The sequence below is a fragment of the Mirounga leonina genome, unplaced genomic scaffold (genome assembly GCF_011800145.1).
Source record: "Mirounga leonina isolate KUSES-001 unplaced genomic scaffold, KU_Mleo_1.0 Mir_128, whole genome shotgun sequence".
NCBI lineage: Eukaryota > Metazoa > Chordata > Mammalia > Carnivora > Phocidae > Mirounga > Mirounga leonina.
The window spans coordinates 12,976,916-12,991,856 of NW_023270320.1; the positions used below are offsets into that span (position 1 = coordinate 12,976,916).

The 14,941-nt window shown below is 36.3% G+C and overlaps 1 protein-coding gene across 3 annotated transcripts in view; it reads left to right on the forward strand.

The window, feature by feature from the left end:
• PURG (purine rich element binding protein G) overlaps positions 1-14,941 on the forward strand; it is a 37,428-nt gene that overhangs the window by 13,917 nt on the left and 8,570 nt on the right. Inside the window, exon 3 of one of the 3 annotated variants that reach the window (XM_035004076.1) lies at positions 4,085-4,676. The exons of the other annotated variants lie outside the window; for them this stretch is intronic. Within the exon in view, the coding sequence (XP_034859967.1) occupies positions 4,085-4,258 (174 nt within the window). The 3' untranslated portion in view covers positions 4,259-4,676. Of the gene's footprint in view, positions 1-4,084; positions 4,677-14,941 lie in introns of those variants that run through there. 3 annotated transcript variants of the gene reach the window in all.

Sequence of the window (14,941 nt, forward strand, 5' to 3'; positions counted from 1 at the left end):
GAACTTTTGTATTCAGGTCTTCTGTTAATGTCCCAAGTTGGATAAAGAAGTATGATTTCAATTTTTCTAGTATTATTCTGAAAACATGTTAAGAAAAAAAAATCATTTACTCCCACCCCTTGTTATTGCCAACACAACATAAGAGATATTTTCAAATATTTATGAGCTGTACTAATTAAATGAATTAGTTAAGATAGGTTTCATGAGATTTGCCCTGCAAAATTATGTCTATCTTTTATGATTTTCATAAGAAATTCTTCACTTTTAATCAGATTTTTCAGAAGCAACCATATGAAGGAATGAACATGTTACTTATGTTGCTCTTTCAAAAGTACCTGCTACAGGTTTATTTGGAAAGACATAAGTGATAGTACAGTAAATTAGAAAACCAAATCATTGGATATGATCAAAGTTTTTCTTTGTAAAAATCTAGATTAAATTTGTTTAAAGGTTGAAGCAATCAAATAATATTTTCCTTCTCTATTTCTTCTTGCACTACAAATTTAAGATGGAAAGAAACAACATGGTTCGCTATTCCATCTTAAGAACAAGATTCCAAGTAGGTTGATTCTTGCTACAAATAATATATGTGATTCTCTCCAGGAGAGTTTCAAGGCTTTATATAGGGCAAAAGGGTAGCCGTGGCAATAATATCTAAATTCAGGGATCTAGTATGAACCAATATGAAACTCAGTTCTCACTTGCAGGGTCCACTTTTTCTTGTCCTTCTTTCAGGCATCTTGTGCTTTCTCATGATACTATAACATTTCCAAATTTTGGTGGACAAATAATAATACCTTTTAGAGAGAGAGCTGATTAAGTCAAAATATATTACACCAAAGTCTATAAACTCTATCTGCATTACACATTTCTAAATATTTAGCTAAGTGAATTTTACTCTGCACGAATATTACATGTGTGTGCGTACCTGTGTGTGTGTGTGTGTGTGTGTGTAAAACTTTAACGAGAACCCACTCTCTCCCACACACACCCCCTCCATGCCCCTGGAGAAGTACTGACAAATTGGTTTCATCTTGTTTGTTACTACAATTGATTGGCTGCCCTAAAGTGCTATGTTGAGAATTTGAAATCTGCGTCTATAGGGAAAGAGAGAAGAACAACATTCATGCCAAATATTTGCTATTTGTCATCCCTGCTTTAGAGCTATAAAAGTTCTCCTTATAGCTCTAAAAATTTCAAGCTTAGCCAGGCAGCTGGTTCTTGCAACACAGACTACCATTTGACTCACTTAAGTATATCTCTTCTAATATTTCAAAGAGATTGTTTTAATCCATTAATCCCTCCTTGAAAACAGTAGAGACTCTCTGACGTGCCTCTAAGGAACTCAAAGAATCATGGCCATGATGGTGTCATTAAGAATATCCTTGAATGGTGTATTTGCCTCTAATGAGTTCTAACCACCGTTAAAATGACAGAGGTTTCTCTCTTTAAAATTTAGTCTGGTCATTCTCAAACATTCATGTACATAGCATATTAAACATGTAGGTTCTGGTCCCCACCCCCAGAGATTCTGATTCGATTGGTCCAGAGTGGAGTTCAGAAATTGGCATTTTTGTCTTGCTCTTTCTGAATTAGGTATGGAGGCCATTCTTTGTCGTGGCCTTAATTTGCATTCTTTCTTCCATATCATCTTTCCAGCTGGAATTGTTTAGATTTTAATACTGTCAGCCAAAACGATTTTTTTGGTTATCCTATCAACCTAGGGCTCACTGTAAACACAGAGAGGCTAAATACATAAATCCAAGTATTTAGGACTTTGTACTATCATATTGTCTAGCTTTCTGGGCAATGATCCCTGGGAATGCTAGTTTCTCCCCCACCTCCTATGCTCAAATTCAAACTACTTGGACATGTAACCATTGGTTACATTTCAAAATTCAAGATTTCAAAACCAAAATATTCTGTCTTTCCAGCCTGAGTCAACTCCATAGTGATTTGTCTTTCACTTTCTCACAAGTTGACCCTCCAAGTCTCAAATGACTTTTCTCAATTTTTTTTTAGATATAAACTCACAATTTATTGGGAGTACAAGAAATATCCTTAGTCAATCTGAATACCTCACTCTTCTGATCTAATTCAACTCTTTTTTTTAATTGTGGTTTTAAAAAAGCACATAACATAAAATTTACCATCTTAACCATTTCTAAATATGCAGTTCATTAGTGTTAAGTATATTCGCATTGTTGTACAACCAACATCCAGAACTTTTTCACCTTGCAAAACTGAAACTCTAAGCCCATTGAACAATCACCTATCCCTCCACCCCATCCCCTGGCCACCACCGGTCTACTTTCTTCTCAACCATTTTTTTAAATAAGCAAGATACCTGCTTTCTCCTATCAATAATGGGTTTATGGCTATCGCTACTTAGCTCTCCAAGTATAATCCTTATATCCTGTGTTGTTATAATTCTCGCATGTAAAAAGATTTATATTTGCAGGGCACCTGCATGGCTCAGTTGGTTAAGCCTCCAACTCTTGATCTCAGCTCAGGTCTTGATCTCAGAGTTGTGACTTCAAGCCCCACGATGGGCTCCACACTGGGTGTGGTGCCTACTCAAAAAAAAAAAAAAAGATTTACAATTGCAAAGCAATTTTGCTTATATTAAGCGATCCTTATAATCTTTGGGGGGCTGCAAATGAAATATATCTGGTCCTGGAAGCTTTCCTCTGAGTTACAAGGAAAGGTAGCCTTTATTCCTCATGAGACCTATGGGATTCCAGAGGGACACTTTTTGTATGTTTGTTTGTTTAAGGTTTGAGGTTAGAATTACCAGGGCAGTTAAACTTAAATCATGGCATTTCTATAGATTTTTCCTATGTACATTCTAGAATTGTTTTCTCATTACTTATGTAGTAGATTGGAAATTTGTCTGGAATTTGGCAGAGTTAATGTTCAGAGTTAAATGCTTTCAAAGTCTTTGCTGAGTCCAATATGAAACTTTACCTTTAAAGCAGCTTTATTAGAGGGCGCCTGGGTGGCTCAGATGGTTAAGCGTCTGCCTTCGGCTCAGGTCAGGATCCCAGGGTCCTGGGATCGAGTCCCGCATCGGGCTCTCTGCTCCTTGGGAGCCTGCTTCTCCCTCTGCCTCTCTCTCTCTCTCTCTCTCTGTCTCTCATGAATAAATAAATAAATAAATCTTAAAAAAATAAAAAAATAAAAAAAAAATAAAGCAGCTTTATTAGAAATATAATTTGGGGGCCCCTAGGTGGCTCAGTCCGTTAAGTGTCCAACTCTTGATTTCGGCTCAGGTCGTGATCTCAGGGTCGTGAGATCGAACCCCACGTTGGCCTCCGCCCTGGGCATGGAGCCTGCTTAAGAGTCTCTCTCTCCCTCTGCCCCTCCCCCCCTTTAAAAAAAGAAAAGATTAATAATTGGGGAGGAAATAGGCATAAATAAAAATGCATTTTATGCAAATGGAGTGTTTCAAACGCTCTTTTCAAAATCTTTGACAGTAAGAAAAACCCTAACCCCAAAAATATTCTTAATACTCTTATTTTTCAAAAGTTTTTTAATTTCTCTGCCTCTGTTATTAAAATTTTTTAAGAAGTTGATAAAACGTTAAATCCTACAAGCAATACCCATCTAAATAAACGGAAATGCTATAATTATGAGTATTATGCTTATGATTTTGACATAGAAAAAATGTACCTTTTCTTGGCCTTAATTATCTTGGAACTAACACAAAAACTAGTTGATAGTGATTCTCAGATAATGGTAACTAAATCTTTCTTCACCTTATGAATTTAACAATTCAATTCATAATATGAATGCATATGACTTTTTCAGACAAATGCTATTTATTTAGAACAATTTTAAATAATTTCATAATTTTTGTAGCACCCAGCTATTTCTTTAATGATCTCCTGCAAAGTACTGATAATATTTACTTCAAGGAAAATTCTTTAAAATTGAATCTCATTATTCCTTTGATCTCCATTATAAAATTAGAAATGTTTTCTCAATAAGATGAACAATTTTTTGAGTTGAAAATATTTAGTGAAAGAGTTGTAGTGCATCCGGTTCAGTGACATACTAAGCAATCACTCTTTTTCCTTTCCAGTTCCCGTCACTATTTAAGATCTTTCCTCATTGCTCACCATTATCACTCCTAAACCACAGAAATTCATTGAGCGCCAGCCATGCAATCCTCAGGGCACACACTGCCAGCCATCCAGAACTTAACCTCTCCTCCGTTGTCGCTAATATAGGCTCGGCACTAGTATTTTGCCAGTAAGACTCTTCATCTAATATAGTAATAACTTCAGGCTGAAAATTCCCCAAGTTCTGAGCCTTTTTTGACAGTTATGTACTTTATCAATTATAATATTAAATTTATCTTGAATAAAGAATGCTCATTTGATTTATGACTGAAGCTAGTTTGCATTATTGTTCTTCATGTATTATTAAGCTATACTCCTATTTAAGGAATCCTTTGAGTCACCAGGTTACTACGTGCAATTTGGTTTGTTGATCACCATTTGCTGTTTGAGTGATTTAAAAAAAAAAAAAAAATATTACACTTAAGGACATACCAAGCTGGAATTCACGCAGTACCTTCCATTAAAGTGATTTGCTTCTGACTTCAGAAATATTACCTAAGATCTACGTTTTATTTGTGGGAAATTTTTTACAGTTTAGGTAGGAAAAAAATCAATCTTAGGTAAACACAGAATTTGGTTTTTCAGTAATTTAATTCTAAATGATTCGTTTTAATAATTTTGTTACAAAATGAATGTGAATGCCAAATTACTCACTATATTTGTGCTATAATTAATAAAGCCCCCCAAAATGTATTGTGTATTATTCGGACTATTGTTGCAAGCATTCATGGAATTTGAAGAATGCTAAGGTCTCGCCTTTTCCCTGCTGGTGGGTAGCAGGTGGCATACAGAGGTAATGGTGCTGTGTTAGAAGCCTCAAGTCTGTGCCTTGTAGCTGGCCCTGGGGCAAGTCATTTAACCTCTTGCTTATTCATCAGTTGTGGGGATTGGATCACCATAGATGATAGGAACCTTTCAATATCTATATTCCTGGAGTCAGTGAAACTTCTCTTCCATTACCTTCAGCTTCCTTCTGTGGCCTTTCCTCATTTTTCTTGGGATGCTCTTTGTTTCTTCTGACATTTATTGACCATCCTATCCTCCTCGTCATTCTTCATACTTAGTGACGGTTGCTTTAGAAAAGTGTTTCAGTGTACTGTTTCCTCTGTCTAATTTGCCCGGTCCCCTTTTTTTTTTTTTTAATTCTTATGTTAATCCCCTACATTACATCATTAGTTTTAGATGTAGTGTTCCATGATTCGTTGTTTGTGCATAACACCCAGTGCTCCATGCAGAATGTGCCCTCCTCAATACCCACCACCAGGCTAACCCATCCTCCCACCCCCCTCCCCTCTAGAACCCTCAGTTTGTTTTTCAGAGTCCATCGTCTCTCATGGTTCGTCTACCCCTCCGATTTCCCCCTTCATTCTTCCCCTCCTGCTACCTTCTTCTTCTTCTTCTTTTTTTTCTTAACATATATTGCATTATTTGTTTCAGAGGTACAGATCTGAGGTTCAACAGTCGGGCACAATTCACAGCGCTTACCAGAGGCGCTGTGAATTGTGCCCGGTCCCCTTTTTTATTAAGTTTAAAACCAGAGACTGTTTCTTCCTCTTTTCTATTCCCCTCCACACCTAGCACTGTGCTGATTATTTACATCATCTCTCTTCACTTAATCACCACTGTTCCCATTCCTGTTTTGCTTTGAAATCTTGTTGCTTCAGGATTACAGAACTTCGCAGACAAATCAAAATGACACCAAGTGGGAATGAAAGCGATAATTTTAAAACCCAGTAAGAAATACTATGTCATTTTATTTCAAGAATTGACTCACAAATTAAGACACGGTAGAATATGGGATCTTTTGTTTCCTGCACATCCTAAATTTTACTTCAGAAATATTCTTTCCCTTGCTTAATAGATCAGTGAGCCTGTTCTATTTACTCAGTGGACATTGAGTGGCTACCCTGTGCCAGGCCTTACGCTAGGGACTAGAGATAAAATAATTGACAAAAGAAAAATATTCCACTGCCATTACCTTGAAGTACACCATGTCGAAAGTTATTTGATCCAAAGCAGCTTTTGGAACCTAATCAAACTGTCATTTTTTCATTCAACAGACATTCATCTGATTATCTGCCACGTACCAGGCAGTGTGTTGGTATATATGAGAAGTGTGTTTGAAGCTATTGATTATAAAATGCCAAATGTTATTTTCCCTTTAACAATTTAGCCTTTAAATATGATTTAATTATCTACATTATCTGCATTATTTAATTTAAATATGATAATTATCTACATGTGTTACAATGCTCAAAATATATGTCATTGATGCAATTTAGAGAGTTACAGCAATACTGTTTTAAATAATGATTCTGTCTTCTCCATTCCAAATCAACTTTGATGTCCTAGGATAAGAATAATGATTCTGTTTCATCTCAGGGGACATCTTCATATGACTACTGTATTCAAGTGGTAATGACTTCCTAAACTCAAAGTTGCAGATGATTGTGAAGCCCCATGCAGGCTCTTCATAAAAGACTGCTGTGGTTTCTGTGTGTGCTTGGGGATTGAGTTGGGGAGAGGCTGAGGAAGGCAAGGAGGAGTGACATCGTATCATATGTTTGCCCTCCCTGCTCTAGCCTTTTGTATTCATCCTCACTTTAATTTTATTTCACTCTCTTCGCACATAACAATATCTTCACAAACTCCTTTTCTCTTCGTCTGTCTGGATTTACAGAAATCCATCGGTGTTCTCAACTATGAATCTCACCGATATCTTAGCCAAATGCAATGAGCCTGATTCTACTGTCACTGTGTTAATAAATCAGAAGCTGTAACAATTTTCTGTAGATACATTGCAAAGAAGAGCCATTAATGGATAAATTCAGTTAGTTACTGATACAAAAGATTCATTTGTCCTGAAAGTTTTTCCATAACTGGAATTTCTAATCAAATTAAATATAAAAAGAATATGGAATTTCAATTATAATAATTTACATATAATTTCACATATTTTTCAAAGTTCCTTCACATATTGTATCTCATTTCATTCTGATAAAGATACTGATTTTGCTCATTATCTCTAACCTCATTTAACAGATGAAGAAAACAGGCCCAGGCAGGTTAAATGATTTGCTATAGATCACTTAGCAATCTAATAAAATACCAAGGTTTATAAGAAGCCCACTGCTCATTGCAGCCTTCATAATAACGTTATAGAAATTTTAATGGTAAACTTGAAATCAAAATTTGGTAAAATTAAGTACATGTTTTTACAGATAATTTAAATAGTTTTTAAATTATAATTAACATACAATATTGTATTATATTAGTTTCAGGTATACAAGAGAGTGATTCAGTATTTTTTTACATTACAAAATGATCACTACAATAGGTCTGGTTACCATCTGTCACTATACAAATTTATTACAATACTGTTGACTATATTCCCTATGCTGTACATCACATCCCCATAATGTATTTATTTTATAACTGGAAGTTTGTACCTCTTAATCCCCTTCATGTTTTTCTCGCATCAGCCTGCCCCCTTTACCCTCTGGCAACCATCAGTTTGTTCCCTGTATCTATGAGTCTGTTTCTGTTTTGTTTTGTTTGTTCATTTGTTTTTTAGATTCCACATGTAAGTGAGAACAAATGGTGTTTGTCTTTCTGTGACTTATTTCACTTACCATAACACCCTCCAGATCTATCTGTGTTGTCCCTGTCATTTGTATGTCTTGTTTGGGAAAATGTTCAGGTCCTCTGCCCATTTTTTAATCGGATTTTTCCTTTTTGTTGTTGTTGTTGTTGTTGTTATTGAGTTGTATGAGTTCTTTATATATTTTGGATATCAACCCCTTCACAGATCTATCATTTGCAAGTATCTTCTCCCATTTAGTAGCATTTTTTTTCATTTTGCTAGTGGTTTCCTTCATTGTGCAAAAGTTTTTTAGTTTCATGTAGTTCAAATTATTTATCTTTGCTTTTTTTTTTTTAAAGATTTTATTTATTTATTTGAGAGAGAGAGAGAATGAGAGACAGAGAACATGAGAGGGAGGAGGGTCAGAGGGAGAAGCAGACTCCCTGCCGAGCAGGGAGCCCGATGCGGGACTCGATCCTGGGACTCCAGGATCATGACCTGAGCCGAAGGCAGTCGCTTAACCAACTGAGCCACCCAGGCGCCCTATTTATCTTTGCTTTTGTCACCCTTGCGTAAGAAGACATATCCAAAAAACTATTGCTTAGACCAATGTCAAAGAGTATTGCATGTGTTTTCTTCTAGAAATTTCATGATTTCAGGTCTTACATTTAAGTCTGTAATCCATTTTGAGTTATTTTGTACATGGTGTAAGAAAGTGGTACAGTTTCATTCTTTTGTTTGTATCTGTCCAGTTTTCCCAACACCATTTATTGAAGAGACTGTCTTTCTCGTTGTATTTTCTGTCTCCTTTGTTCCTCGTCGTATTTTCTGTCTCCTTTTTGTACATTAATTGACCATAAAAGCATGGGTTTATTTCTGGGCTCTCTATTCTGTTCTGTTGATCTGTGTGTCTGTTTTTGTGCCAGTACCATACTGTTTTGATTACTGCAGCTTTATTGTATATCTTGAAATCTGGGATTGTAAGACCTCCAGCTTTGTTCTTCTTTCTCAAGATTGCTTTGGCTCTTCAGTCTTTTGTGGTTCCATACAAATTTCAGAATTATTTGTTCTAGTTCCGTGAATTAAGCACATGTTTTTATAGCCAATTTAAATAGTTTTTTTTTTTAAATGTGTTCCAGGTATTTTCCTGTTTTCATCACATCTTTGGGCTCAGTTCTGCACTCAATATACTGTGGGTTTTGGCCCTGGCAGAAGACATATCAAATCATTATTTTGGTAATCAATATACATAAATCATTTGCCTAGATTAAGCTTTTTTTCCTCTAATTATTGAGTCTTTGGCCATCTCTATTATTTAGTCTATTTCCTGAGCTCCCACCTTAGTGAACCTTCCAGAACTTGATCCTAATGACTAGAATACAGATCCTTTGCTGTCCTGTCATCATAAGTCTTATCATGGCAACTACATTGCAGTGTAGCTTTCAAAAAGTGTTATTTAGAGAATTTAAGAGATAAAAATACTTCATTTTCATAGTCAGTTCAGTTAATAATTAAAAACCAACTAGAGAATTTTTTTCTTAAACTCTTACGAGCAAGAGGTAAATGACCACATAATAAGCTGGAAACAGGCTTTTTCAAAACCTGTTTGAAAGGATGTTCTAAGTTTATATGAAATATAACTCAAGAACCTATAATATTCTTCATTTACATCATTATATGGTGATGATAGTTTTGTTTTGTTGTTGTTTGGTGTCCCTGCAGTGATTATAGTTGTTAACAGTTAAGATTCTAAAGCATTGAAGTATTCTCATTCATACAAAATTTAATTGTACTCTCTACATTGTATTCATTCAATATTCAATAGGATTCAATTTCAATAGGATTAAGAGTATTGTAAAGGTCTGTTGACTAGAAATTCCACTAAATAAATAACCTTGCTCCTGCATTCCCAGTGAACAATGGCTTTGCAGCATCACTGAGGAGTTAGCAGGCTGAGATCTAAATTTTACGTGCAGATTGAATTTTCCTGGCCCTATATATCTGGCCATAAAAGCTTCATATTGTCTCAATCTGCACAAATTACCATATAGTTATAAATGTAAATAGATCAATATGGCTGTCAAGAAGGAGCTTAGGGGCACCTGGGTTGCTCAGTCAGTTAAGCCTCCGACTCTTGATCTCAGCTCAGGTCTTGATCTCAGGGTCATGAATTCAAGCCTTGCTTGGGCTCCATGCTGGGTGTGCAGGGGAAAAAAAAAAAAAAGGAGGGGCACCTGGGTGGCTCAGTCCATTGAGCGAGGGTTGGACTCTTGGCTTTGGCTGGGGTCATGATCTCATGGGTCATGGGATTGAGCTCCGTGTTGGGCTCCAAGCTCAGGACAGAATTTGCTTGAGATTCCCTCTACCCCTACCACCCCTTGTGCTCTCTATCTCTCTCTCAAATAAATAAATCTTTTAAAAAGGCGGGGGAGGTTAATAGAAGTTCCACATTTGCTTTTTGCTATGAGAGGAATAAAACAACAATAACTTTAAACCATTCCCTCCACCCCCTTAAGTAATAGTAGTAATTTCAGCTGTATCTATAGGTTCTGGGTTCCCCCAGAGTTATCAGGCAGTCTTAGTGGCCTTAGTACAGAATTATAAAGAACTCAGACTTTGGTGTCAGCCAGTCCTGGGTTCAAGTCCAAATTCTGTCACTATTGTGAATAGTGGGTAAATTATGTAATGTTATAGACTTATTGTGAGAATTTATTTAACCAGCATTCAGTTTATACCTATTAAATACTCTGTTCTGGGGCAATTGTCTTGGTCCAGAAGTTGTATCAATAACAAAACACGTAAGATTTCTTGCCCTCACAAAAGCTATAGTCAACCAGGATTCTCTTTAAAAAATTAAATGTATTAAGATACATGAAGCTGTTAGCAAGTATCTATCACATAATAAGCATTTAGTAAATACTAATAACATCATTATTACTTCTTCCCAACCCATAACATGAACAGTTCCCCAGAAAGTATAACAAAATTATGCAAAATTGGAAGGGAGCCTCCTTTTGCCACAAGAACTCTCAAGTACAGCAGTAGCCAGGGAGTTGGGCTAGTCATAATCTCTCGAAGCTATTGTCAGTCAAATCTAAAAGCACACAACTGTGTAGGCAGAAATTTCTTGGACAGGAAACAAAAGGCACTAGCTTTTATGAAAGAAAAACATTAAAAATTAGACACTTCATCAAAACTAAAATGTTCTGTTTATCAAAAGACACCGTTAAGAAAATGAATAAACTGTCCACAGACTGGGAAATATCAAAGCATATTTGTATTGCTGGAGAGAATCCAAACTGCTTCGTTTCCTTTTTTAAAAAGATGATCGTCAGACAGTTTGCATGATTTGGGGATCAATGACCCCACTACTAAAAGTATTATATTCACCTGTTTTACTTCATGACTTGACAACATAAGATTTTCTTGTCTAAATCTGCCATCAAGTTTAATTATTTTTGCCCGAAGGAGTCTTTGGAGTCATTTAACACCTTCATTTTATAACAGGAAAAATACTAAAGATAGCACGTGACTTGTTCATAATCATCTAACCAGTCATTTCAGAACTTGAACTAGGTTTCAGGAAGTGGTCCTTCCGCTACTCAATTTCTACTTCTCTATTGCTTTGCTTGAAAATCAGTAGGAGATAGTATGTGGACTTGATTCAGGATATTTGTTTTCACCTGTCAACTAGAGCGGTTTTCACACTCATTTATTTTAAAGTTGAAAGCATTGCAGGATTATGGTTATGGGCCATTTTTGACTGAAAAAATAGCTTTTTGATAGTTAATACATGCTTTCACCCTTGGTTTCAAGATGATCAATTTAGTTACTGGTGCCAGTTACTGTCATAAAGAGGCCCCTGCAGACCATCATCTTGATACTGAGCTTTTTCTCGTTTCATATAATCTCAAGCTACAATTTCTATCTTCTAGCACTTGATATTCTGTTTATCTTTGGTACTTATGAACTTTTTTTTTTTAAGATTTTGTTTATCTATTTGACAGAGAGAGACACAGCAAGAGGGGGAACACAAGCAGGGGGAGTGGGAGAGGGAGAAGCAGGCTTCCTGCTGAGCAGGGAGCCCGATGCGGGGCTCGATCCCAGGACCCTGGGATCATGACCTGAGCCGAAGGCAGACGCTTAATGACTGAGCCACCCAGGTGCCTCGGTACTTATGAACTTTTAAATCTGTATCTCAGAGATGTTTACATGAAACATTTCACAAGTATCCATTCTATTAATTACGAAAGCTATTGTTCACTCTAGTGAAGCAAACAATGGCCTTTAGTGTCATTAACTGAGTTGGGTTTTCTTAAAGATTTTATTTATTTGTTTGTTTGTTTATTTGAGGACAGGGGAGGAAGAAACACAGAGAGAAGGGCAAGCGGACTCAGTGCTGAGCATGGAGCCCAATCCGATCTGAGGGTTAATCTCGTGACCCGGAGATCATGACATGAGCAAAAATCAAGAGTCAGGCGCTCAAATGACTGAGCCACCCAGGCGCCCTTAATTGAGTTTTGATTTTTTTTATTTTTTTAAGATTTCATTTATTTATTTGAGAGAGTGAGTGAGAGAGAGAGAGAGCTGGAGTAGGAGGGAGTGGGAGAAGGAGAAGCAGGCCCCCCGCTGGGCAGGGAGCCCCACATGGGGTTCGATCCCAAGACCCTGGGATCATGACCCAAGCTAGACACTTAACGACTGAGCCACCCAGGCGCCCCTTTAATTGAGTTTTTAAAAGGAATGTTTTACAGCTAAAAAGTCTAGGTTATCTTCTATCAATTTGTTATGCTTTCACAATTATGTTGATTTATATTTATGTGATTTTATGTCAACAACAGCAGTAGAGAGCATTGCTTTCTTTTACTAAGTAAATGTCTATGCTTTTCCTTTTCAATCATACTGAATTTTTAATGTGCAGTAAGAAGCCACTATGTGAGGTAAGAACTGGTAATCAAGGGAAAGGAAAGCATTCATTCACTTTATCAACAAATACTTAATGGAGTTCCTCTCAGAGGTCAGCCATTATGCTAGGGAAATTGGTTAATTTTTCCATTTTTTTCTGTCTAATCTCAGGTGAAGATCATGATGAGTAGTAAAATTACATATTTTAGGTGTTGCTGTATGACATGCGGATTTAAAACAACATAAACCCTTGGTGGGCTTGACTTGGAATTAAAAAAGAAACAAGTTGGATAAATAATTATCTGGCTTTTGATTATAGTTTTAACTTTGCCCATGAATACTTGGCATTACTTGTACATAAATGTTATTCAGGGTATTACTACTTTCTTCTCAGAACTAATAGAATTTGTTCATTATTTATTTTTAGAACTGTCGGAGAGTGTAATAAGGTTCTTTCTGGAGGAAGCCAGGAATTCAGTGGTTCTTTTGATTCTGCCTATAACCTCTTTGAAGTTGATGAATACGTGGCCCCTTACATTTGAAGTGGCGAGGTAATCATAAATTAGGCCCCAAACACTGGCGTTCAAAATGGTTTTAAAATGTGATGGTCAATATATATGCTTGGATATGCACCAAAGTAGCCTAAGTAAAATCTTGCTTCCTTCCCACCTAAATGTTTTACGTTCGTCAGTCTCCTTTAGAAACCAGTGGTATCCTACTGCGCCCCCAGTGTTCACTCACCCTTGGGGAAAGCAAAAAGAGAGTGAAGGCCATATTGCCATGATCACTTTTAAGTAGCGTTTGAGCTAAGTTTTTTATTGATGTTTTTTATGCCTTTATAAATTAGTATCTTCACAAGGATAAATTGAACTTAAAAATCCTTTCTTATTCTAGGGTACTTTTTAAAGGTAAGATGTTTTATTATCCTTTCTTAGAGCTGTTACACTTAGTATGGTCCATAAAAGAATTTGTCTTCTTTTTTTTTTTTTTCCAGCAATAAAAAACCTGGTTTAGTTCAGTGCCCTGATATAAAAATCCACGTTCTCTGTAGAGTATTGGTCATGGATCCCATTCTAAGATATGTTGCTCTTTATGGGACAGTGTGAAGGCACACATTTTGAAACGAAAAGAAAAATGCCACCCAACTCTAATGCTTCAGCAAGAACATTGTGTTTAGTGGCAATGCTTTTTATTATGTTAAGGTATAATTTACATACGGTAAAATGCTCAAATCTTAATGTATCATTCAATCAGTTTGGACAGATATCAAGACACAGAACACTTTTCTCACCCCAGAAAGTTTCTGTGTATCCGTTTCCAGTCAACAGCCCCACTCCTTCCCCAATCCAGACCTCCAAAAGCAATCCCTGATCCAACTTCTGTGACTACAGGTTAGTTTTGTGTATTCTGGAATTGTGTATAAATGAACATGTATTTTCAGTATTTGGCTTTCTTTCACTCAACCTAATAACTTTGAGATCATCTATGTTGTTGACTTCATCAGTAAATAGTTTCTTTCTATTGTGGATAATACTTTTTTAAAAAACAGGCCAGGAATAATTAGATCTTCACTGAGCATCTTAAATGACACGTGACTATTGTTAAATTCAGGGCAGCAAAAGTGCAGTAAGAATGGAGGGGACAAAATCCCCTCTAATATTAAAATTAAGTGACAGTACTCCTAACATTCAAATGACCCTCCCACCTTAGTTACTGTTGGATGCATCAAGAGGTCCTATTCTGGGAGATTCTATTAACAACAAAGATACTGGGCAACTGCACCCCAGCAGTTGTAATGGCTGTGCTACCATATTGTTTCCTTCCCTTTGTAGGTCTGCTTGGACCTCAGAAAGCAAATGTGAAAAATAATTCTAGGTGAGGAGATACTTCTTATGATATCTCCATAATCAAAGCATGCTGGAAGGAATGCTTTCATTGTTTATCAATATGGTGATGGCTCGGTAGTTTTATGCACTCTTAAAATTGTATAACATAGACCTTATGTGCTCAGTTTTATTATTACAAATTCACTTTGATCCATAATTTATACAAATGGGAGGAGAGTAGATACAATGAAACCAACACCCCCAGATTGCATTTTCGGGTTTTTGGTGGGGTTTTTTTGAAAGTTCTAATTGAATTTACCTAAAAAATTGCCATTTTAAGCAAGGATTCATTGAGATTTGGGAGCAGTAATAAATTTAAGTGAAGATTATACTGTGATTCTAGGGAGTCATAGTAAATTGTGTACCAACAGATTTAAAGGGTGAATTGTTACTGTCTGCTGTTGTCTTTTTCAAGAGAATTTTATTCTGACTGAAAAGGAGTC